Source organism: Coenobita brevimanus, chromosome 110 (assembly GCF_032717465.1).
Source record: "Coenobita brevimanus isolate Jiangsu-jjx chromosome 110, ASM3271746v2, whole genome shotgun sequence".
Classification (NCBI taxonomy): Eukaryota; Metazoa; Arthropoda; class Malacostraca; order Decapoda; family Coenobitidae; genus Coenobita; species Coenobita brevimanus.
Window position 1 is genome coordinate 29,815,322 of NC_137063.1, and position 26,595 is coordinate 29,841,916.

General features: G+C 43.3%; 1 protein-coding gene across 1 annotated transcript in view; it reads left to right on the top strand.

Moving 5' to 3' along the window:
• sti (citron rho-interacting kinase sticky) overlaps positions 1 to 26,595 on the top strand; it is a 421,549-nt gene that overhangs the window by 75,656 nt on the left and 319,298 nt on the right. Inside the window, exon 11 of the mRNA XM_080286239.1 lies at positions 24,398 to 24,575. Coding sequence (XP_080142365.1) covers positions 24,398 to 24,575 — 178 coding nt within the window. The remainder of the gene's footprint in view (positions 1 to 24,397; positions 24,576 to 26,595) is intronic.

The following is a 26,595-nucleotide window of genomic DNA, read 5'->3' on the forward strand; positions in this document are numbered from 1 at the left end:
TAAGTTGTTTTGGCAGAGGGGGATGGACGGATATGGGGGTGTTGGTGTGATGGTTCCGGAGAAATGGGTGGAATATGTTATGAGTGTTATAAAAGTAAGCAGTAGGATATTGGTAGTGAAAATTCTAGTCACTACAAAGATACCTGCAGTTATATTGGCATATGCTCCACAGGCAGAATTGGATGAAGCAGAGATAGATTTTGGGATGATTTAACACGTGTAGTAGGTGGTATGCGGGATGATGAGATAGTGGTTTTGGGAGGGGACTTAAATGGTCATGTAGGTGAAGCAGCACAAGGTTATGAAGGAGTACATGGGGGATGTGCATATGGTATAAGGAATGCGGAAGGGGAAAGGATACTCTAGTTTGGGGAGGCAAAGGACATGATTGTGTGCAACACATATTTTAGGAAGAGAGAGAGTAGGTTAATTACATATGGGTCTGGGGGAAATAGCAGTCAGATAGATTATTTTCTGGTTAGGAGGACTGATAGGAGGTTATTGAGGGATGTTAAAGTTATAGGAAGTGAGGAGTATGTGCAGCAGCACAAACTATTGATTTGTGATATGGTGCTTAAAGAACGAGTGATGAAAAAGAGGACTTATGTACAGTACCTAGGAGGAAAATATGGAAGCTGAAAAACCAAGTAGTAAGGGATGCCTTCCATAGCGAGTTGAGGAGAGTGATGGCTGAACAGGGAGCTGTAGACAGAGGCGTTAATGAACAGTACAGAGCCCTCAAGAACAATCTCTTGAGAGTTACTGGTGTAACATGCGGTTGGACAGGAGGACCACCAAGACATACAGTAACTTGGTGGTGGGATGAGGGTGTAGAAGCTGCAGTTAAGGAGAAAAGAAGGCTTTTCCAGGAATGGAAGAAGGGTGGTAGCAAGGAGAAATACTTGGCTGCCAAGCATAGGGCTAGAAAAGAGGCATACAGGGCAAGGTCTGAGTCACAGAGACTTTTACTTGATAACCTAAATCATGGGGAAAGGAAAAATGTGATATTTAAGGTGGCAAATCAGATGAAAAGGGATAATCGGGATATTATAGGTGAGCAGTGTGTGAAGCATGATGAAGGAAGGGTAGTGGTGAACAGTGAGGATATTAAAGATGCATGAAGAGAGCATTATAGCCGGTTGTTGAATGAGGAGTTTGACTGGGACAGGGAAGGTTTGGAGCTAGCAGATGCAGTGTTTGGCGCTTGGCCTTTGATTGATGCTGCTACAGTGAGTGAGGCAGGATGAGGATGGGGAAGGTAGCAGGTGTGTCTGGGTTGACTGCCAAAATGTTGAAGGCCTCAGGAGATATAGGGATGAGGTTAGTCACTGACCTGATAAATATGATTATTTTTCAGTTTGTTGTCCCAGATGATTGGCTGAAGAGTGTAATTGTAAATGTGTATAAAGGAAAGGGTGATGCCCTGGAAAGAGGAAATTATAGAGGTATAAAGCTTTTAGATCAGATAATGAAGGTAATGGAGAGAGTTTTAGAAGGTATGATTAGAGAAAGAGTGAATATTGATGAGATGCAGTTTGGGTTTATGCTAGGTAGGGGGACCACTGATGCCATATTCATTGTTCGACAGCTTCAGGAAAAATATATTGGTAGGAGAAGGGATCTGTATTTTGTTTTTGTTGATTTGGAAAAGGCCTTTGACAGAGTCCCTAGAGAGGTGGTGAAGTGGGCAATGAGAAAGCTTGGCTTGGAGGAGTGGCTGGTTAGGGTGGTTATGGCTATGTATGTGGTTGTTCACACCCAGATAATAGTGAATGGAGATTTGAGTGATGAGTTTTCCGTGAATGTTGGTGTGCATCAGGGGTCAGTTTTGAGTCCCATGTTGTTTATCATGGCACTTGAAGCCCTCTCACGTGACTTTAGAAATTGACTCCCGTGGGAGATGTTGTATGCTGATGATTTGGTGTTTATTGCAGAGAATGAAAGGGAGGCAGAGGAAAGGTTTAGGAAGTGGAGAGATGGTATGGTGCACAAGGGCTTAAGGGTAAATGCAGATAAAACAAAAGTGATGATATCTAGAGTTGGTGGCGGTACTGTCAAAGACGAGGGAGAGTGGCCATGTGCAGTTTGCCACAAGGGCTTGGGAAGTAATTCTATCTTGTGCATTGTTTGTGATAAATGGGTGCATAAGAGATGTAGTGGTGTCGGAGGTCGACTGTGAGATAATGCTGATTTTATGTGTACGGTGTGTCGGGGAGAGCAGGTGGAGATTGTCAGGCATTAAAGGATTGAACTTGCTGGTGAATCTCTTGAGTGTGTGAAAGAGTTTTGTTATTTGGGAGACATGTTGTGTGCTGGAGATGGGGCTGGAGCTAGCTCTGTGGCTAGGGTGAGAAGTGGTTGGAAGAAGTTGAGGGAGCTCTTGTCTCTTCTGACATTGAGAGGGCTCTCCCTACATGCAAAGGGGTCTTTGTATGCAGCATGTGTTAGGAGTGTAATGCTGTATGGTAGTAAGACCTGGGCAGTAAAGGAGGAGGATATTCGTCGGCTCAGACATACAGAAATGACAATAATTAGGTGGATGTGTAGTGCGTCCCTGCGTGCAAGGTCCGAGGGGGCTGGGTTTACGATGGAAGAGTTGAGAGGTAGGATGGGACTGGAGAGTATTGGTGTTGTGATGAGGAGAGGTAAATTGAGATGGTTTGGACATGTGGAGAGGATGGGGGATGATTATTGGGTGAGGAAGGTGAGAAGTGTTAATATTGGGGGTGGGGTTATGAGGGGTAGACCAAGAAAGACATGGGACTAGGTCATTAAGTGTGACCTCAGGGTTAAGGGACTGAACAGGGAGGCTGCAATTGATCGTGCAGCGTGGAAAGCCGCCATTAGATGACCAAGGCTGGTGCATGCAAGCATGTTGGAGCCTTTAAAAATGAAACGAAACATATGTGGAAAATGTTTGACGTCCTGGCTGGGAATTGAACCTGGGACCGCTAGATAGAAGCCAGGCATCGTTATCACTAAACCACGGCGCGACAAAAGCCAAGCCACCTGATGTCGTACCAGAGCAAAAGCATAGCGGTGGAAAGAAGAGGACGACATCCAGAGGTACAGATACACTTCTGAAGAGGAAGTAATTCAGAATCATCGACTGACAGCAGCAGAATTGAAGAGAATGCATCCCCAGCTGTTACAAGACGTCTCAGTTCAAACTATCCAGCACTGCTTGCAGAAGGAGCTGCGTTTGCCAACCCGCACCGCAGCCAATAAACTGCTTCTCATTGACCGCATGAAGAAGCAGCGCATTCAGTTTGCCAAGAAGTATGCACACTGGAGATCGGATGAGTGGAGAAAAGTTGTTTTCCAATGAAAGCACATTTCAAGTGTTCCAGGTGCGTTCTGCCAAGGTTCATTGCCCTGCCTCCTATAGTCGATAGGACCCTGCTTACACGGTGCCGACTGTTAAGCACCCACAATCAATAACGGTATGGGGGTGTTTCTTCGGTGAAATGGGATTTCCTAAGAACTTAATGATGGATGGTGGCTGGTACATTCAAGTTCTGAAAGATCATTTTTTAAACATTTTTATTATTCATGGGTGTGACTTTTTCGTGCACGATTCAACTCCATGTCACAAGTCAAGAAAGGTGACAAAATGGCTTCAGGATAATCGAATTGAGGTCCTCAACTGGCCTGGCAGCAGTCAGGATCTAAATCTGATAGAAAACCGCCGGGCAAAGATGAAGAAAATCATGGCAGAGAAGAAGACACCCAATCTGGACAACCTCAAGACTGAACTGACAAAAGTTTGGTGCAAAAATATGTCCTTAGATTACTTTAGAGATCTAAGTGATTCCATGCCAAAATGCATTCAACTGGTCCTGAAAAACAGGGGAAACATGATTTCGTATTAATGAATGGCATTTCATGAACAAACATTGTGATATACTATGATTTTTGTGTTTTTTAGAACCTTGTGGGGGGAGGTTCAATGTCAATTTGTGGTAGCTGTAGAGTGGTGAAAAAGGTATATCTGAATGAATTTGAAGGAGGGAGGAGGCAAGGTAGGCCAAGGAGGAGGTGAAGAGATATGGTGGATGAGTGTGTGAGGAAGAGAGGTTTGGAAGTCAGCGAGGCTAGGGAACTGACAAGAGATCGAGCTGGCTGGATGAATGTTGTGAGAAGTGCATGATCATTGATTTTGGCACCTGTTTTCAACGTGGCAGCATCCGGATTGACTCAGTCGGATACGTTTATGTGAAGCTGCAGAACGTGGTGAATGTTTTTTGGCGTATCCAATAGAGCCAGGATTCCAGGGGCTTGAATGATGAGTGAATGGAAGCGTGGCCCATTGGATTGGAGAGATTTGGGCTGTCTGGACATTGCTTCTCCTCACCATGCCTTTGGGTGGGAAAGAATGTCCGGATGATGATGATGATAATTATATATATATATGCGGCCCTCCACATTCGCTGAATCAAGTTTCATGGGTCTTGCAGATTCACGGATTGTCCCTCTGTGGAGCCAAGACTGAATACAATGAGTATGGTTGTAAGTAGTTGGGGTAAATATGTAGCTGATGACTAGCCCACACGTGAATCATCAGCTATTGTTGACATTTTATGCTGCTTTCAGGTCCCAGATATGGTTCATTAGGTACAGTATGTGCAGACTTGCTCACTTTGGGTGCAAGCAGCATACGGTGCTCCCTTAACATCCACGGGGGTAAGGCAACAGAGACCCCTGCATATGTTAAAAATTCGCGCATATCTGCTGTCCCCCTTAAAAACACCCTTGGACCCTCCTTAACCCTTTGGCTGCAGCAGCTGTGATGACAATGTGCTGACTGCTCATTGCTGAGAAATAGGAAAAAAAATTGCGTTTTTTTCAACTCATGTTTTAAACCACTTACCGTTAATCTTGAGAGCTAAAATTATTATCAGACAAATGTCTATCTTTCTACTAGCATTTACAACAGACTGCATGTCCGTAGGAACTCCATGCATGGAAAACGATTTGAGAGAATACAAAGTGTGTTTTGACAGTCTGATGCAAGAAATAGCCCAGGGAGGTGGAAATTTCCACCAAACCACAAGATTTTTTGCATACAAAATAGGGTAACAGCCATGTTACCTCAGTATTTGCAATAATAATAAAACACTTCTAGCCAATCTCCTATGATTTTGTTACGATATTCCAGTGTTTACATTAGACTTGAGCAAGACAGTAACGATGTGAGGAAACTCATTACAAACTTTATCAAACTTCATGAATGACTTTTATTACCACTTACTTTTATAAAGCTTACTGATAAAATGTCATGAGTCATTTTATAGCATTGCTGCACAATTTGCACCCACAAAAATGTTTGCAAGATAATGCACTCAGCATCGTGACTTCTCTGATTATCGCAAAAAGATCACTAAATCACTTGTATTTTATCACAGTAATTCACAATATAATATAGAATAACACTTTTAGCCACTGTCGAATGACGTCAAGGTGCATATTGCTTCATATTATTTATGAGAGAGAGAGGGGGGGGGGGAGGGCAGCAAACCGATTTAGACCAGCTCAGCGAGGGGCACGAGAGGGGGAGGGAGGGCAGCAAACTAGTTTAGACTAGCTCGTCGAGGGTACATAGAAGAAAAGAAATACTCCCAGCCTGTCCTAACTTTTCTCCTCATGAATTAATGGCTTTAATAAATGAAGTGGCCAAAAGAAAGATTGTTATTTGATTCTCTGGATAATCTATCTATCTATCTATAGCCTGACGCCCTAATCCCGTAAAGGGTGGCCAGAGACAAAACGCCTCCAAGTTGCTCTGTCACTCACCATTTGACTACCCTCCCCCCAACTCACTCCCCCCTCCCTCATATAATGCCATCACTAAAACAGCCATGAACTGTGCCTGGGATAATGTAACATTTGCAGTGAACAGTGTCAACAGAGATCAGTGACATAAAATGCTTTGAAGGGTCCTACCCCGGGACTGTATCCACCTTCGGATATTTAAAACTGTTTATGTTATAACTACCTGCGGATATTTAAAACTGTGTATGTTAATAAACGCAGATGTTAAGGGATGACTGTACAGTCATCCCTTAACATCCGCGGTTTTAACATACACGGTTTTGAATATCCGCGGATGGCTACAGAAAAAAAAAGAAATATCTCGTTGAACTTTGCTGACACTGTAACATTATCCCAGGCACAATTTGTGGCTGTTTTAGTACAGTAATGGCATTATCCAGTGAATGAAATATACTGTAACACTCCTCCTTTTGGAGAGAGCTGGGATGAACACAGTAGTCAGAAGAGGCCATGCAGGAGTACACTGTTCATTATATTTAACTTATAGTGTCCTTGTATTAAATAAAGTAGTTGTTTAGTGTTCCTGTATTAGATAAAGTTGTTGTAAACATGCACATAAGGTTTTTCTTTAGATATATAAGGAAATGGGAGGTCCAGAAGTGTTTTTAAGGGGGGTGGGCAGCAGATGTCCACGGATTTTAACATTCGCGGGTGTCTCTGTTACCTAACGCCCGCGGATGTTAAGGGATGACTGTATATACTATCTATCTATCTATCTATTGCCAGACGCCTCAATCCCGTTTGGGGTGGCCACAAACAAATCGCCTCCAAGTCGCCCTGTCCCCCGCCATTTCACTGCCCTGCTCCCAACTCACACCCCCCTCTCTCATATACCTCTCCACCCCATCCCTCCATCTCATCCTCGGCCTCCCCCTCCCTCTTCCCCCCTCCACCTCACTCACATACACTCTCTTCGTCAGTCTTTCACCCTCCATCCTCTCCACATGGCCAAACCATCTCAGTGTGTTCCTCATTACGCTTCCTATCACATCCACATCCACACCACAACGCTCCTTTATATCCTCATTCGTCAGCCTGTCTCTCCATGTGACTCCACAGGCTCCTCTTAAATAACTCATTTCCACTGCTCTCACTCTTGACTTGTGTCCTTCCAACAACGTCCAAGCTTCACTTCCATACATTAGAGTTGGTATCACAATACTGTCATGGAGTAACTTTTTCACTTCCATGCTCACTTCCCTGTTTCTTATCACTGCTTTCAAAGAACGGAGGGTTAGTGCCCCTCCCCGGAAAACAACTAACTAAAAAAGCAAACAATAAGCAAACTGTTTATACATATGAGGTGTGACAAAAAAGAAATGGGACTTTGGCTGCTAATCACACAATTTATCAGCCACACAGTAATGAAGTACATCACAGTGTTGCCCAACATCTCAGCACTGTATGAGAAAAGCAGCACTTCAATTAACCTATTATCTTTCTTTTCACAGGTGGTTTTGTAACTCCTGTCAAGTGCCCTCTGTCACAGAATGAGCCTTGAGCAAAGGATTAACATCAGGTTCTTGGTTAACTTGGGAAAAACTCCAGCAGAAACCCTTGCCATGTTGAAGGATGTGTACGGAGGGAAACAGTGTCTATGAGTGGCACAAGAGGTTCTGGATGGTGTAGGGTGACATGAAGGATGACCCAAAACCAGGACGTCCCTCAACAAAAAGAAATGATGCCACCATCCGGAAGGTCAAAGAACTGAAGCAGAGTGATCGCAGACTGATGATCAGAATGTTGGCTGAGCAACTGGGGTTGAATAGAGAGTCAGTGAGGTCCATCTTTTGGAAGATTTAGCCATGCGGAAGATTTGCGCAAAGTTGGTGCCCAAACTGCTCTCCGAGGACCAAAAGACCCACCATGTGGATGTGTCACGGGACATTTTGGAGCATCACTCTACCCCATCCAGAACCTCTTGTGCCACTCATAGACCTGTGTATGGGACATTATTTTCTGTCCCCACACATCCTTCAGCATGGCAAGGGTTTCTGCTGGAGTTTTTCCCAAGTTAGCCAAGAAACTGATGTTAATCCTTTACTCAAGGCTCATTCTGTGACAGAGCTCACTTGACAGGAGTTACAAAACCACCTGTGAAAAGAAAGATAATAGGTTAATTGAAGTGCTGCTTTTCTCATACAGCGCTGAGATGTTGGGCAACACTGTGATGCACTTCATTACTGTGTGGCTGATGAATTGTATGATTAGCAGCCAGTGTCCCGTTTCTTTTTTCCCACACCTCGTGTGTGTATATATTTATATATATATATATATATATATATATATATATATATATCTATCTATCTCTGTCTATCTGTCTATTGCCAGACGCCTCAATCCCGTTTGGGGTGGCCACAAACAAATCGCCTCCAAGTCGCCCTGTGCCCCGCCATTTCACTGCCCTTCTCCCAACTCACACCCCCCTCTCTCATATACCTTTCCACCCCATCCCTCCATCTCATCCTCGGCCTCCCCCTCCCTCTTCCCCCCTCCACCTCACTCACATACACTCTCTTCGTCAGTCTTTCACCCTCCATCCTCTTCACATGGCCAAACCATCTCAGTGTGTTCCTCATAACGCTTCCTATCACATCCACATCAACACCACAACGCTCCTTTATATCCTCATTCGTCAGCCTGTCTCTCCATGTGACTCCACAGGCTCCTCTTAAATAACTCATTTCCACTGCTCTCACTCTTGACTTGTGTCATTCCAACAACGTCCAAGCTTCACTTCCGTATGTTAGAGTTGGTATCACAATACTGTCATGTAGTAACTTTTTCACTTCCATGCTCACTTCCCTGTTTCTTATCACTGCTTTCAAAGAACCAGCAACCTTTCTTCCCTGCTGTACCCTTTCAAGCACTTCACCCTCCAAACCTCCATCCTTACTCATCACACTACCCAAGTACTTAAATGTACTCACATTTTCCAATTCCTCACCATCCAACCTCGCTGTACATTCACTGACTTCACCTCTCTCAAAGACCATCACTTTACTCTTCCTTACATTCATCTTTAGATTCCGTTTCTTACACACACTCTCAAACTCATCCACCAAGCCTTGCAGCCCCCCTTCGTCTTCACTCAACAACACAGTATCATCTGCAAACAACAGTACAGGGAGTTTCCAAACACTATCCTCTCTCACCAGGGCCACTCCAACATCCACTACCCTACCTTGTACCTCTTTTATTACCCCATCCATGTACAGATTGAACAACCATGGAGACATGACACATCCCTGTTTCAACCCAACTTTCAAAGAGAAAAATTCACTTAGTTCACCATCCACACGCACTGCAGCCTTCGCACCATCATACATACTCTTCACAGCATTCAACAACTTCCCATCTACTCCATATATTCTTAACACTTTCCACAATCCTTGTCTGTCCACCCTGTCATATGCTTTCTCCAAATCCATGAAAGCCGCATACAACTTCTTTCCCTTCTCTAGAAACTTTTCCACTAAAGATCTAAGAATGAATATGATCTACACAACCTCTTCCCTTCCTAAAGCCTCCCTGTTCTTCTCCAACTAATTTCTCTGTTCTTTCTCTAACTCTGTCAATAAGTATCCTACCATACACTTTTCCTATTATACTAAGAAGACAAATGCCCCTATGATTACCAGACACTTCTTTTTCCCCTTTTCCTTTGTACAAGGGAATAATTATACCTGACTTCCAATCCTCCGGGACTCTAGCTTCCTCCCAGGCCAATCTGCACATCTTCCACATTCATTCTACTACTATCTCTCCCCCATTCTTCAGCATTTCACCACACACTCCATCAATTCCTGGGGCTTTCCTCGATTTAACTTTCTTCATTGCTTCCACAACTTCTATCCTACTGATTTCTTCCTGTCTTCTCACCTCCCTCCTTCTCCCAGCCATTCCCCAGCCACTTATACTCGCATTACTTCCATCCTCTACGTTCAACAATTCCTTAACCCCCTAACCGCGAGGCGTCACTTTCGTGACTCTTGGGAGCAAGGGATCATACCGCGGGGCGTCGCTTTTGTGATTCTGTGTTATTTTGAATTCACCCGGGCTTCCAAGTGGGGGCTTGTATCATCTATCAGTACTGCCAATGTCCAACACTAGTCAGCACTCCTAATCTCATCTGTACTCCCATCCATTGTTGACAATTTAGCCATTTCTCCCCGTTCTTGACTCCCCTCCCTACCCCCCCTCCATTACCCTATCCTCTCGCCTGCCCGGCCGTGCTACGCTAAGTAAATCATCCCTGGAATTTTTTACTGATTTCATCCATTGAAATAAGCCCTATGCCCCATTCTTATACCAAATAATATATACAAGAAAGAAATAAGGTAAGTGAGAGTGCCATACACCTGGAATTGGCTAATTATCACCTGACAACACCTCACGTGCACTCGTTCGCTAATTTTCGCTGTTTATTTCCCCTTGAAATATGCCGTATAACCTATTTTCCTAATAAATATACATATAAGGAGGGAAGGGAGAAGCCTAAGTGATATTTACATTCACCTGGAACTGCCTAATTTATAATGTATTGTCTAGATTTCCTGTCAATCATATCACTGCTATATATAGCTGTGTCAAGAGGCTAAGTTGGTAGTAATGAATTTCCCTAGGTAGGCCACCACCCCGGCCCACCCTTATCAGTTCACTCTCGTCTTCCAACGTGGAGGTACGTCAGTTCGCTCTTGCTAGCTTCAGGGACTTTTCACCCCCATGCAAAAGGCCCTGTGACCTTTACCCCCTACTAAACCTCGTGTGGAAAGAGGTAAAGGGCTGACAATTGATAAAAGAGTGACTACGATCTTTCTATTGAGTAAAACAGTGCAAGTGGAATTGTAAATAATGTGTAAACAGCAAGTGAAAGTAATGAATGTAAATATACGTGAACAGTGGAAAATAGTTTTATAAGTTACTTCAAGTGACAGTGCATAACACAGTGTAAATAAAATAGAAATGTAAATAACGTAAATAAAATAGAGAACGTAAATAGAAATGTAAATGAGTAGTATTATAAGAATACAAGTATATACCCTAGTAGTAATGAAAGTGAAAATTTCACTCTAGCATGTCTGAATACTATGAGTTATGAGAGTGAAGGTGAAAGTGACATTCACTCTCAGTGCTAGTATACAGGACGAGAAAGTGAATGCCACGTATTTTACTGAAAGAAATTGAATCCCTACAGTGACAATAAACTAATACTACTGAAGGAAACTTATGGATAAAGACTGTAGATATATATAAGTGTTATATAGTAATAGAAATATAAAATGTGAGGGGTTTTATGAATAATAATAGTGATTTTGGGAGGGGACTTAAATGGTCATGTAGGTTAAGCAGCACAAGGTTATGAAGGAGTGCATGGGGGATGTGCATATGGTCTAAGGAATGCAGAAGGGGAAAGGATACTCGAGTTTGGGGAAGCAACGGACATGATTGTGTGCAACACATTTTAGGAAAAGAGACAGTAGGTTAATTACGTATGAGTCTGGGGGAAATAGCAGTCAGATAGATTATTTTCTGGTTAGGAGGGCCGATAGGAGGTTAGTGAGGGATGTTAAAGTTATAGGAAGTGAGGAGTGTGTGCAGCAGCACAAACTATTGATTTGTGAAATGGTGCTTAAAGAACAAGTGATGAAAAAGAGGACTTATGTACCTAAGAGGAAAATATGGAAGCTGAAAAACCAAGTAGTAAGGGATGCCTTCTATAGCGAGTTGAGGAGAGTGGTGGCTGAACAGGGAGCTGTAGACAGAGGCATTAATGAACAGTACAGAGCCCTCAAGAACAATTTCTTGAGAGTTACTGGTGTAACATGCGGCTGGACAAGAGGACCACCAAGACATAAAGTAATTTGGTGGTGGGATGAGGGTGTAGAAGCTGCAATTAAGGAGAAAAGAAGGCTTTTCCAGGAATGGAAGAAGGGTGGTAGCAAAGAGGAATATTTGGCTGCCAAGCGTAGGGCTAGGAGGGAGGTATACAGGGCAAAGTCTGAGTCACAGAGACAATTACTTGATAACCTAAATCATGGGGGAAGGAAAAATATATTTAGGGTGGCAGGTCAGGTGAAGATGGATATTCGGGATATCATAGGTGAGCAGTGTGTGAAGAATGATGAAGGAAGGGTAGTGGTGAACAGTGAGGATATTAAAGATGCATGGAGAGAGCATTATAACCGGTTGTTGAATGAGGAGTTTGACTGGGACAGAGAAGGTTTGGAGCCAGCAGATCCAGTGTCTGGCCCTTGGCCTTTGATTGATACTGCTACTGTGAGTGAGGCAATAGGCAGGATGAGGGTGGGGAAGGCAGCAGGTGTTTCTGGGTTGACTGCCGAAATGTTGAAAGCCTCAGGCGATATAGGGGTGAGTTTAGTCACTGACCTGATAAATAGGATTATTTATGAGTGTGTTGTCCCAGATGATTGGCTGAAGAGTGTAATTGTAAATGTGTATAAAGGGAAGGGTGATGCCCTGGAAAGAGGAAATTATAGAGGTATAAAGCTTTTAGATCAGATATTGAAGGTAATGGAGAGAGTTTTAGAAGGTATGATTAGAGAAAGAGTGAATATTGATGAGATGCAGTTTGGGTTTATGCCAGGTAGGGGGACCACTGATGCCATATTCATTGTTCGACAGCTTCAGGAAAAATATATTGGTAGGAGAAAGGATCTGTATTTTGTTTTTGTTGATTTGGAAAAGGCCTTTGACAGAGTCCCTAGAGAGGTGGTGAAGTGGGCAATGAGAAAGCTTGGCTTGGAGGAGTGGCTGGTTAGGGTGGTTATGGCCATGTATGTGGGTGCTGACACCCAGGTGAGAGTGAATGGAGATTTGAGTGATGAGTTTTCCGTGAATGTTGGTGTGCATCAGGGGTCAGTCTTGAGTCCCATGTTGTTTATCATGGTACTTGGGGCCCTTTCACGTGGCTTTAGGAGCGAACTCCCGTGGGAGTTGTTGTATGCTGATGATTTGGTGTTGATTGCAGAGGGTGGGGGGGAGGCGGAGGAAGAGTTTGGGAAGTGTAGAGATGGTATGGGGCAAGGGGGTTTAAGGGTGAATGCAGATAGAACAGAGGTGATGGTGTCTGGGGTTGGTGGCGGTACTGTCAAGGACGGGGGAGAGTGGCCATGTGCAGTTTGCCACGAGGGCGTGGGAAGTGGTTCCATCTTGTGCGGTGTGTGTGATAAATGGGTGCATAAGAGATGTGGTGGTATCAGAGATAGACTGCGAGATAGTGCTGATTTTATGTGTACGGCGTGCCGGGGTGAGCAGGTGGAGATCGTCAGATGTGAAAGGATTGAACTTGCTGGTGAATCTCTTGAGTGTGTGGATAAGTTTTGTTGTTTGGGAGACATGTTGTGTGCTGGAGGTGGGGCTGGAGGTAGCTCTGTGGCTAGGGTGGGAAGTGGTTGGAAGAAGTTCAGGGAGCTCTTGCCTCTCCTGACATTGAGAGGGCTCTCCCTACGTTCTAAGGGGTCTTTGTATGCAGCATGTGTTAGGAGTGCAATGCTGTATGGCAGTGAGACCTGGGCAGTGAAGGAGGAAGACATTCGCCGGCTCAGACGTACAGAAATGACAATGATTAGGTGGATGTGCAGTGCGTCCCTGCGTCCAAGGCCTGGAGGGGCTGGGTTTACAATGGAAAAGTTGAGAGGTAGGATGGGACTGGAGTGTATTGGTGTTGTGATGAGGAGAGGTAGATTGAGGTGGTTTGGACATGTGGAGAGGATGGGGGATGATAATTGGGTGAGGAAGGTGAGAAGTGTTAATATTGGGGGTGGGGTTATGAGAGGTAGACCGAGAAAGACATGGGACGAGTTCATTAAGTGTGACCTTAGGGTTAAGGGACTGAACAGGGAGGCTGCAATGGATCGTGCAGCGTGGAGAGCCGCCATTAGGTGACCAAGGCCGACACATGCAAGCATGTTGGAGCCTTTAAAAATGAAAACGAAAACGAGAGTACCAAGAGCGAACTAGCGCAAGTGCGATGGTCAGACACGCTCGTAATTTTCATTGCTTTCACAGTGTTTTTTTTTTTTTTTTTTTTTGGAGTATGGATCCCAAACTACTTGAAAATTATAGAGTAGTGTTTAAAGTGTTAATATCTGGCTGTGGTAATCATATTACGGGTTGTCTGGAAGTGTAAAGTGGAGACTTCGTTACCCAACTTCAGAGGTCTCTACAAGTCCTACAGTAACCGACGAAGGCTCAAGAAACATTCCAGGAGAAAGCTGAAGGTATGTGCCATAAGCATATATAATTTCAATATTCTAGGACTAATAACTGATTTTTGGCAAATATTTTTTGAGAGTCTGTCGGAGCCCGAATAACCCCACGGCTCACGCAAAACATTGGTAAACATGCCTGCGGTGTAGGGGTTAAAGTGTTCTCTCCATCTGCTCACTTTTTCTCCCTTCTCCACTAGTAATCTACCATTTTTATCTTTCACTTCCCTGCTAACTTCACTTCCACCCTGTCTTACTCTTTTCACCTCTTTCCAGAACATTTTCTTACAGTCCCTCTACTTTACACTCAAATTCCTTCCAAATTCCTCATCCACTCTCTTCTTACTCTCTCTTACTAATCTTTTCACCTCTCTCTTTCTTTCTACATATAACTCTCTCTTCTGCCTCTCAACTTCTTCCACGCCCTTATTTCTCATCCATTCATTGTATGCTTTCTTCTTTTGTGCCACAGCCTGTTTCACCTCTTCAGTCCACCACGCTGTTCCTTGCACCCCCTTCCGTCTTCTCTTCCTTCCACCCACCACATCACATGCTGCACATATTTCTTCTGTAAATATTCTACACACACCTTCCATGTCTCCCATCCGCTCCAATTCATATTTGCCCAATCGTTCCTCCACTTCTCTCTTATACTCTGCCTTTTTCTCATCCTCTTGTAACCTTTCCACTTTCCTTGCAACTACTCCTTCCTCTCATCTTTCCCTTCTTCTATTCCTCCATCTTACTTGAATTCTAATTATTGCCACCATCAAGTAGTGGTCAGAAAATCCACTCCCCCAACCTCTATAAACTCTTGCATCCATTACACATCTTCGCATCCTTTCATCCACACACACATAATCAATCATTGCCTTCCTTTCATTCAGTTCACCACCCACCCTTCTCATCACTCGCCATGTATACCTGTGGATCATCTTATGCCTGAAGAGGGTATTGGCTATCACCAACCCCCTCCCAGCACAAATGTCCACTAACGCACTCCCATTCTCATCTATCTCAGCAGGCACACCCCACTCACCAACTATTCCATCCACCTTCACATTCCCAACTTTACCATTCATATCACCAATCAAAACACTCTCTCATTCCTTCCAAACTTTTCCATGCACACTTCTACATTTGTCCAGAACTCTTCTCTCACTCTTCTAGCACGATCTTGCGTTGGTGCATACACACACACAATCGCCCACATTTGTATTCCAACTTTCAACTTTACCCACACAATCCTTGACCCAACTGATCCATACTGTCTTATGCTCCTCTTCCATCTTTTACTCACGACTATACATACTCCTTCCTTTGCCCTCTCATTCTCACCTACTCCTGCACATATACCCCATCCATACTCCCATTCTCTCACACTTTCTCCTCTCCATTTTGTTTCAGTTATTCCACATACATGCACTTTCGCACCCTCAAGCACCTGGACAATCTCTCTCTCTTTCACCTCATCATTCGCTCCCCTTACATTCCATTATATATATATATATATATATATATATATATATATATATATATATATATATAAAATCCCTGTAATATCTGGACACTCCAGTACCTGGACATTTTTGGCCTGGGTCTTCAAAAAAAAAAAAAAAAAAAAAAAAAAAAAAAAAAAAATTAAACCAAAATTTGAACTTGGTGCACGGCGCTGAACAGCTGTGTTTATGCCCGCCCCTTGCTTCCCCCTCCCCAGTTACCACCTAACTACCATCCTGACTAGACGCTTATCTCAGTGGGTGCCGCATGTGCTCGTTTTTGTGAATAAACTGCAATACCTCGCCACTAGACCACATGGGAATTGACAGTGTTGTGCACTGTTAAGAAATTAGAATTCAGAGTGCAAAGATTAAGTACAGAGTGCAAACTGGTGGTTGAAACTAGCATGGTGCAATTAAGAACAGAATATGCGGTGTTTAATAGTTATAACTTGCAGTGCAAAGGATTAAGTGCAGCACAACTCTGGATTACAGGTAACTCGCACGGAACACGATCTCACGGAACGCGCTCGCAATTATACGCGGTAAGGGCTGGGATACATATTAGACAACATAAGATTAAAAAAACATTATGAAAACTACAAATTAACGCAGGAGAGGCCTTTGAAAGATCAAATCCTCGAACGTCACCGCAGCGCGCGGTTTGTTTTGATTACGCGACGATCTAGGCGGGAAATTATTCAGTGAGTGAGACATTCCCGAGTACAGTAGCACAGTATTTGTAAGTTAAATATTTACAGTACTGTACTGTTCTGGTAAGTTTATGTGCAACTTAAAGTACTATTAAATAACGTTAAAGCAAGAAATAAAGTCTTATAACCAGTTTACCTGATAGGCGTCAGAATATTGCATTTTTTATTTGTTCGTTTTTTCCACAGTGCTGTTCAGTATTTGTAAGTTAAATATTTACTGTTCTCGTATGTACTGTACTTGTAAGCACTTAAATAAAGTTAAATAATTAAATAAAGCCTTGTAACCAGATAACCCGAATTATATGATTACCCATGATCGGCGTCGGAATATTGCCTTTTTTGTTTGTTCGTTAAACTCTTACTGTACTGCTTTTCTACAGTACTGTATTTGTAAGTTAAATATTTACTGTTCTGGTATGTACTTGTAAGCAATTAAAGCATTAAATAAAGCCTTGTAACCAGTTAACCTGATTTATATGATTACCCATGATCGGCGTCGGAATAGTGCCTTTTTTTTTTTTTTGTTCGTTAAAGACTTATAATAAGAGAAAAATACATTTTTGTCTTGGTATCTTTACCTATTTGCTCAGGTTTGCTGTAATGGTTTGCAACTTGTAGAAAACTGTGAAAACTTTCGGGAAGTGAACGAAAATCTGGGACATGACCTTGACTTCACCGTCTCATGTATCTGTCAGTTCACCACCGGCTATCGTGATGAGTGGATGTACGATTTTTTCGCTCGTGGCCATGCCTAACCACGCATAGTTACACCCATTATCTCGACCCAGACAGAAAATACAACCTTTTTCCTCCCTTGCAAAACACAAACAACCACCCTGTTTACGAGACAGCAATATATATTGCGAAAATAACAAGGTAAAATGATAAAGATGAACGTAAAATGATTGAGAAAGATGAACATGTTATGATGGAAGAAATACGTTTTCCCCGTCTGTAAACGTATTTATTTCTGCTTTGTATCTGTATTCGTAATAATTAGACTTATTGTTAGTTCTGAAATTGCATTACGATTCTATTTTTAGCCATTCTCGTGGTGTGGGAGCTGGAAGTTGTGACACAACTTCCTTATTGCTAATCGGACTGACCCTCCACTTTATTCTCCCGTGGCAGATCTAGCCTTGCAGGACGTGCAGTTTTCTCAATTTGGACTGATAATTCAACTCTTTCGCCCCCTTTTCCAAGCATGGGCACAACGATAACGTAAAGAATAACTCGAAACTACCATAAACATATATCAAAAAGGTGAAAATGTATTCATAACATTTTTTTTTTTCCAGCCATTCCTAACAGATTATGTACTGAAATCATTCGATATCACAGTACTGCATTTCTAAGTTAAATATGTACTGTTCTGGTATGTACTTGTAAGTTAAAGCACTAGTACCAGTTAACCTAATTTATTACCTATGATCGGCGTCGGAATGTTTCCTTGTGTTTACGTACAGTACTTGTGTGTTGAAGTTTTGCTCAGGAGTACTGTATTTGTGAGTTATAACATTAAATAAACCTTCTAACCACTTAAAGTGCTTTCTAGTGACAGATAACAGCAAAACAACACATTTGGGGGGTCTAGGGAGCAAAATACGGAGTAGTTTAAATATACGCGATTTCGCACCTAACACGGCACGGTAGGAACGAAACCCTCGTGTTCCGTGCGAGTTACCTGTACTGTATTTGCTTCAAGAGCATATTCACCACTGCCAGAGCCTTAGAAGAGGCAGGTTCACCTTCATAACGGAATGGCCATGGATGTGTTGTAAGTACGCTGTACACTGCTAAATATTTTCCATACTCACCTCTAATTCCTCATTCGTTGTTTTTTTTTCATTTATTTCATGCTTTCTATCCCTTCTTTGTGTGAATAAGGTCTTAAATAGGCATTATGCATGTCTGGTAGGGAGTTATGTAGGTGGTTTTTTGAGTTAGGCTGGGTTAGGGTCCAAAAGTACCAGTCCAGGAGACAAGGTCCCAGTATCCGGACAGACCCACTTCACAGACATGCCTGTGGCTGTATTACATTGGATAATGGAGAGATTACTGTGTATGTACTGTATGTATGTATATATATATACAGTGGGCTCGCACAGTGCACGAGAGATTGGGCGGTCCACGACCTTGCGCACTGGGAATTCGCGTACTAGGAGTACATAATCTTATGGGAATAATTACATATGGGAGGTACCCCCTCATACCTGGACATTTTTTGGCCCTTAGAGACATAATAAAGGTCATGTTTCAGACATTGTACTAAAGCTATAGCTACAATAACAAAAATATGGGTAGTCACCTTAACAACAGTAGACAACAGGCCTGATGACCTTAAATAACAGGGGTTCTGAGGCGCGGCAGCACTTACAGCGCCGCACTCCCCACCACACCTCCCACCGCAACTCCCACCACAACTCCCACCGACCAACACTTCCTTCCACAGACTCCTTTTGATCACCTTCCCCAGGAGCATCAAAGTCACTCACTTCGGCCATAAACCCTTCAAAGTCCAATGCTGACACTTCTGACATTGCATCCTCTTCATCCTCAACAGGAACAGGAGCAGACGATGTCATTGGTTCCGCAATTTCACCAACTTGAGCCCGCTGTGTGTAGTTTGTTATGAGTGTCTGTCTTCTCCTGTTTATTTCTTCCCTGTGCCTGTCTGTGTAGAAACGGAAGAGTTTGTTGATACCAACCAGAAGTTCCTCCGTTCTTAGGTTGCTCACTTCCTGTTCCTTCACCTCTTCCTTGAGCTTATCCATGGCAGCAAGGATCTTGCTAATGTTTGACATACACAGCTCAGTCCTGCCTTCCATCACGCTAGGTTGCTCAACTTGACTCTGTCTGGCGTAGGGCTCTGTGTCAGCCTCGTCTATCTGTTGCAACACTTCCTCGGGAGGCTGTTCCTCAGTAGCAGTGTGCACTTCTTGTATGGCCGCCAATGTAACGTCCACGAAATCTGGTACAGCTTGTGCTGCTGTCAATGTTGCCGCCTCAGCCTCGGCCAGTGATTGAATGGCCGTCTCCTGTGTGATGCATAGGTGAGGCACGAGCATTCGCCATGCATGGTTCACCGTTGCAGGTGTAATCTGGTGCCAGGCTTGAAGGAGAAATTCAACTGCGTCCTTCACCGTAAAATTATGCCAAAATGCCTCAACAGTCATGGCATCTGTGGCAGGTCGGGATACAGGTGCTGGTGGAGATGGAACAGGAGCAGATGCCTCATCAAGGTCTTCGTTGTGATCTTCTTGTAGGGCATGAAGCTCCTCCTGTGTCGGTCTTCCTGCGTAGGTGGTCGTACACTTGCTTATGGTAGAAATGCTTCACTGTGGCGATTAGTTCTTGATCCAGTGGCTGCACTAGTGACGTCATGCGGGGTGGCAGAAACACAACACAACAATCCTTGTGAAGATCTTCCAGGTATGGAGGGTGACTTGGTGCGTTATCAAGCACAAGGAGCATCTTAGATGGAATGCCCAGTTCCCGACACTTGGCCCTCGCATCAGGGACACACCGCCTCGTTAACCAGTCTGCCATAATGTTCCCGGTCATCCAACCATTTGCGGACTTGTACCGATACACGCCACTTGCATCCATGTTCGTGAGGTTTTTGTAGCACCTAGGATGTGAAGCTGTGTGTACAACAACTGGCCTCATCTTGTGGCTCCCAGACAGGTTTATAGCGAACATTACCGTCATCTTACACTTCTGGAGCTTGCGACCAGGGGCTTGTTTCTGTCTTTTAACAATGTAAGTTGATTTTGGCATGGCCTTGTTATATAACGACGTTTCATTGATGTTGTAGATCTGGTCCTTGGTGTACTGTCCCTCTTCAATAATCGCTTGAAATATCGCAGGATAGTCTCTCGCGGCCAGCTCGTCGGCAGAGGCACGTTCACCAGACTCATTCACGTAACGGAGTTCCTTGCGCTTCAGAAAATGGTCCAGCCATCCAACCGATACCCTGAAAGGTTTTTCCACTTTTAACCTTCGAGATGCAGCCTTGTAAAAGAGCTGGGCTTGGTTCCGAATAAATCTTCCATTGAGTGGAACACCTTCCTTTTCTTTCTGCATTATGAAGGTGGCAAGATAGTGCTCCATTAGTATCATAGCACGATTTCCCACCTACGAACGGCCGTCTAGGTCAGAGGCACCGTACGTCTTCACTACAGCCTTTATGGCTTCACGGTTCTTCCACACAGTTCTCACTGTAGATTCAGCCAGTCCCAGAGTTCTTCCGATAGCCGTGTTTCCTTGACCCTCCTCCTTCATCTTAATGATCTTTAACTTGGTGGTGTCGTCAGAAGTTTCTTAACTTTTGGGGTTGGAGCCATGGTGCGGCGAAGTACAGGCAGCACAAAAAACATCACATGTTGTACACGACAGGTTAGCTGTAGAGAGCAGATGTGCATAGTGCACGAGCCAGGACTGTTATGGCGCGCCCGCTCCCTTGTACCCCAATATGCGCAGTAGAATGCCCGGGAATTTCTGCGCATCAACATGACAACACGTGACGCGCTGTGTGAGGGGTGGTCGCGCTCTAGTAGAAAATGGCATTTTTGAGCCACTCCTTGCCTTTGCCTCGCATTCTGTGCGGTAAACTCGCTCATTGAAGGGTTTTTGGTTATGATTTTTGGTCACTCGTGCATAAGGCGAATTGCGCACTGCGATGACGTGCACTGTGCGAGCCTACTGTATATATATGTCTATCTATCTATATCTATCTATCTATATATACAGTATATATCTGTCTATCTATATCTATGTATCTGTCTCTATAATCTATATCTATCTATCTATCTATATATATATATATATATATATATATATATATATATAGATGTACGTATATATCTATATATCTGTATATATCTATATATAGATATACAGTATATATATTTATCTATGTATATTTATATCAATATATCTATCTATCTCTATATCTATCTATCTATCTATCTATTGCCAGACGCCTCAATCCCGTTTGGGGTGGCCACAAACAAATCGCCTCCAAGTTGCCCTGTCCCCCGCCATTTCACTGCCCTGCTCCCAACTCACACCCCCCTCTCTCATATACCTCTCCACCCCATCCCTCCATCTCATCCTCGGCCTCCCCCTCCCTCTTCCCCCTCCACCTCACTCACATACACTCTCTTCATCAGTCTTTCACCCTCCATCCTCTCCACATGGCCAAACCACCTCAGTGTGTTCCTCATAACGCTTCCTATCACATCCACATCCACACCACAACGCTCCTTTATATCCTCATTCGTCAGCTTGTCTCTCCACGTGACTCCACAGGCTCCTCTTAAATAACTCATTTCCACTGCTCTCACTCTTGACTTGTGTCCTTCCAACAATGTCCAAGCTTCACTTCCGTACGTTAGAGTTGGTATCACAATACTGTCATGTAGTAACTTTTTTACTTCCATGCTCACTTCCCTGCTTCTTATCACTGCTTTCAAGGAACCAGCAACCTTTCTTCCCTGCTGTACCCTTTCAAGCACTTCACCCTCCAAACCTCCATCCTTACTCATCACACTACCCAAATACTTAAACGTACTCACATTTTCCAATTCCCCACAATCCAACCTCGCTGTACATTCACTAACTTCACCTCTCTCAAAGACCATCACTTTACTCTTCCATACATTCACCTTTAGGTTCCGTTTCTTACACACTCTCTCAAACTCATCCACCAAGCCTTGCAGCTCCCCTTCGTCTTCACTCAACAACACAGTCTCATCTGCAGACAACAGTACAGGGAGTTTCCAAACACTATCCTCTCTCACCAGAGCCACTCCAACATCCACTATATATATCTATATCTATATCTATACATATATATGTATCTATATCTGTATATCTGTATCTATATCTATATATAGAGAGATAGATAGATAAAAAGCTATCTATCATTCTATCTATATCTATCTATCTCTATCTATATATGTATCTACTGTATCTGTCTATCTATCTATCTATATATATATAACTCAACCCTCAGCTATCATGGGTTCCGCTATAGCTTATCGCGCTATCACACCTATGTAAAAAACTACCCAAATACCTTTATCATGCACTAAATGCCTGCTATCGTGCATTGCAAATGTTTGAAAATTTCTAAAAGGCCAGGCTCCAGTGCTCAGCCCAGCCAACAAAAGCTTCACTCCGTGATTGGCCGCCTGACCGAGTCTCCTGCCCAACCAAACCATTCAAGTGCGTGCCCTCAGACCATGAACAGTGATAGCGAGAACAATAGCTTTTTTTATTATAAGACCATGGCCAACGTACCCCCTCCCTGTCCCCCTACCATCACCCAACATAATGCTGCGGCACCTGGCAGGGAAATAAAAAAGAGGAAGAACCTAAGTTATGCAGATAAACTGGAAATGTGAAACTTATAGAGAATGGCGAGACCAAGCGAAGTGTGGGGAAGAAACATAACATCAATGAATCAACTGTGAGGGGTATTTATAAGAATCGTGATCACATCATAAAACATGCTCATTTTTAGACTATTATATATTAATATGTGGTACAAAAAAGATATCTTAGGAGTAAATATTGAGGTCATGGCACTAGTTAGAATTATTACCATAATTTCTTCAATTCGGCTATCACGGTTTCGGCTATAGCGCAGCCATAGCGGTACCAATTGGGAGTGATAGCCGAGGGTTGAGTGTATATACAGTATATCTATATCTATGTGTATATATATATATATATATATATATATATATATATATATATATATATATATATAATAGTTGGGGGTGCTCAGTGTCCACTCACTCAGTGTAGTGCAGCTTTGGGTGTCTGCCCATTCGTCTCTTCCATCATCCCTCTTCTGTCATTCCTTCCTTCATTCTTTCCTCTTCCTTGTACCTATGGGTGGCTCTACACTGAGTGACAAGAAAAATGGTTTCCTGTACACCAGAAAACTAGTATGCTGGGTGGTAACCATATAACCAAATTATGGGCCTGGTGGTTTAGTGGGTAATTAAGGTGCTCCAATCAGATGCAACCTCTGTAGGTTTATTTTCAACGGGTGTTTGAGGTTTATTGCACATGTAATGTCACTCAGGGATGAGTGAAGCTGGTCACTCTCATCTTAAATGTCAGGACCAACTTTCCCAGCCCTGGGTTCCTACGCTTCTTATGGGGCGACATAGGATTGGATGATGGATATATGCATCCATCCATCATCCAATCCTATGTTGCCCCATGAGAGTGTAGGAGCCCGGGGCTAGGCAAGTTGGTCTTGACACATAAGAGGAGAGTGACTGAAGATGAGAGTGATGATGGCTATATATTATATATACAGTATATTTGTCCATATCTATCTGTCTGTCTATATGTGTCTATCTGTCTATATACCTATCTATATCTATATCTATCTATCTATCTATATACCTATCTATATCTATATCTATCTATCTATATACATATATACTGTATATTCATTCATTCATCGTCAAATCCTGTTTTACCCCATGAGCAGCATAGGAGCCCAGGGCTAGGTAATTTGGTCCTGACATTTAATATGAGAGTGACCAGTCTTGTCCCTGTGTGGCATAACGAGGGCATGAAACCCCAACCACTCCATGGATATAAACCTTCACTTGCTTTATCCGATTGCAGCACCTTAATTACCCACTAAACTACTAGGCACCAAAATTTTTTTACACGGTTGGCACCCAGCATAGTAAATGATTTCCTTATGCACAGGATAGCATTTGGCTTTTCACTCTGTGTAGAGTCAACCATAGACAGAAGGCAGAGGAAAGAATGGAAGAAAGAAAGAAGAGGAAGGATGGAAAGAAGGAAGGAAGAGCGGAAAGGGCAGGCTTCCGAGAGTAGCACATCAAGTGAGTGGATTAAATTTAAAATGCTATCAGGGATGTAGGTTGGTCTCAAGTCTCTAAATTCATCTGGACTGTGGTAGCCCACCATAAGGGTCCTCTATGCTCCGTGAGTGGTAATGTGAAACTGGGTGTTACCCTTCTTTTAATTCTTACTACTCCCAAAAGGGTTTATATATCTCCAGAAAGGCCTCTTTTAATGAAGATATTTAGCAACAGTTACATAGGACCATTTATTTTCTTAGGATGTGTCAAACCAGCTGAATGAGTCCATGATGAGCCTGGAAAGTATAGGGTCAACTCGCAGTGTGAAGGAGGAAGAGCAAGATTCCAGAATCCGGGAGCTGGAGAAGGAACTCAAGAAAGTCACGAGTGATAAAGTCAGTCTTCAGTCCCAGATGACATTACTTAAGGCCAGAGAGGGTGAGTCTTGTAGTGGCATCTTACCAGTATCTGTATCTGTCTGCTTTAACTTTGAGCGTATCTGCCTGTATGCTAGTGTTCATCTTTCTCTTCATCTGCCATAGTCTGTTCATTGTTCATTTCTCATTAGCCATCTCTCTTTTGCTGCAGTTGTAATTCTTCAAATCCTCTCACCATTCTTCATGGGTGCTGGAGAAGGACATCTTTACATGGTGACACTAGTAAAGTGGATGGCTTTGATGTTTGGCTGTACAGTTCCTCTTAGGTCCTTCCATTCCCTGAAAGGAGGATGATGGACTCCAGAAGAAAGGCATCTTCAGCCTGAATTCCACTGGGCTAGTATGCAGCTGAACACCAGTGATCACACCTCACTGCTCGATCTTGTCACCTCAGTCGTACCTATATATGGTCTACCAATTTTCATCTCTCTGTGTATTACTTCATTCTAGAGGCTTGAACGAGGTGTGATGGTTTGTGTGGCCTATGTCATGGGGCATGCAGTTTTGATATTCTTCATTTTTATGCACTCTTTTCACGGTTTCTAGATCTACCTGTCCTCATCATGTAGGTGGGAATTAGGGTTGGGATGATGATGTATTGCTTGATGCTTTACATTGTCATTTGCTTAGGGTGGTGGCTGTATTTCAGTGTATATATACATCATACAGGTACAACACTGTAATGCTGTATGGTAATGAGACCTGGATAGTAAAGGAAGAGGATATTCTTAGGCTCAGACATGCAGAAATGACAATGATTAGATGGATGTGTTGTTCTTCTTTGAATATGAGGTCTGAGGGAGTTAAGTTTACGATTGAAGAGTTGACAGGAAGGATGGGGCTGGAGTGAATTGGTGCCTTGATGAGTAGGGACACATTAAGATGGTTTCGGCATGTGGAGAGAATGGAGGATGACAAATGGGTGCGGAAAGTGAGAAGCGTAAACTTTGGGGACAGGGTTGCAAGAGGCAGACTGAAATAGACCAGGGACAAGGTCATAGAGTGTGACCTCTGGGGACTGAATTGGGAGGCTGCTAGAGACTGAGCAGTGTAGACAGCTGCTGTTAAGTGACCAAGGCCAGTGCATGCAAGCATGTCTGAACTTTTTTGAATAACACAAATGATACAAACACCAATTTTACAGCACCCATAGCTCCAGGGCCATGCTGGATGAACCATTTTGCGGTACTAACCGAGGTCACTTGTCACATCTAATGATTGAATAGGGACCAACGGAGGTCATTTATAATAATTCAACAATACTGCCTTGACCCACTGTCCTTCTGTGTAATCACATTTATGTTCCAATTTAAGTTCTTTGTGGAACAGCTGAGCCTGGTCTGTTATCCAGTTACCTGACAAATCTGCTTCATCCGATGCCATCAAGTCCATCCCATTATCACTCAGTCGTGCTTAGTGCTCTTACCATCTTTCTTAGTTTTTCTGATGTTCATTTGCTTCTTCAAATCACTGTCTTCCTAGAATTTCAGTATTTTTTTCCCTTTTTCTTCTCTGTATCATAAGCAGTTGATAAACCAGTACCAATAGTGTCATGTAACTTCCGCACGGGAACATGATGGTCCAGTTTTTTCGACAATTCTACCTTATCCTGCTTGATTGTCTTTGTTTTTAACATAATAAAAATATCTTACTGCCCTTAACTCCTCTAGTTACCTGTTAATACACCATTGTGACCACACAGGTGAGTGCAAATATACGTGAAAATATGGGGCGTCAGTTTTGGTCATTGGGTAGCAACTTATCAGTTGCTGTGGTAACGACGTGCCTTGTAGTGACTGGTTTCTATCTATCTATCTATCTATAGCCTGACGCCCAATCCCGCAAAGGGTGGCCGCAGACAAAACGCCCCCAAGTCGCTCTGTCACCCACCATCTGACTACCCTCTCTCCAACTCACTCCCCCATCCCTCATATACCTCTCAACTCCATCCCTCCACCTCATCCTCGGTCTACCCCTCCCTCTCCCTCCCTCCATCTCACCTGCATACACCCTCTTAGTCA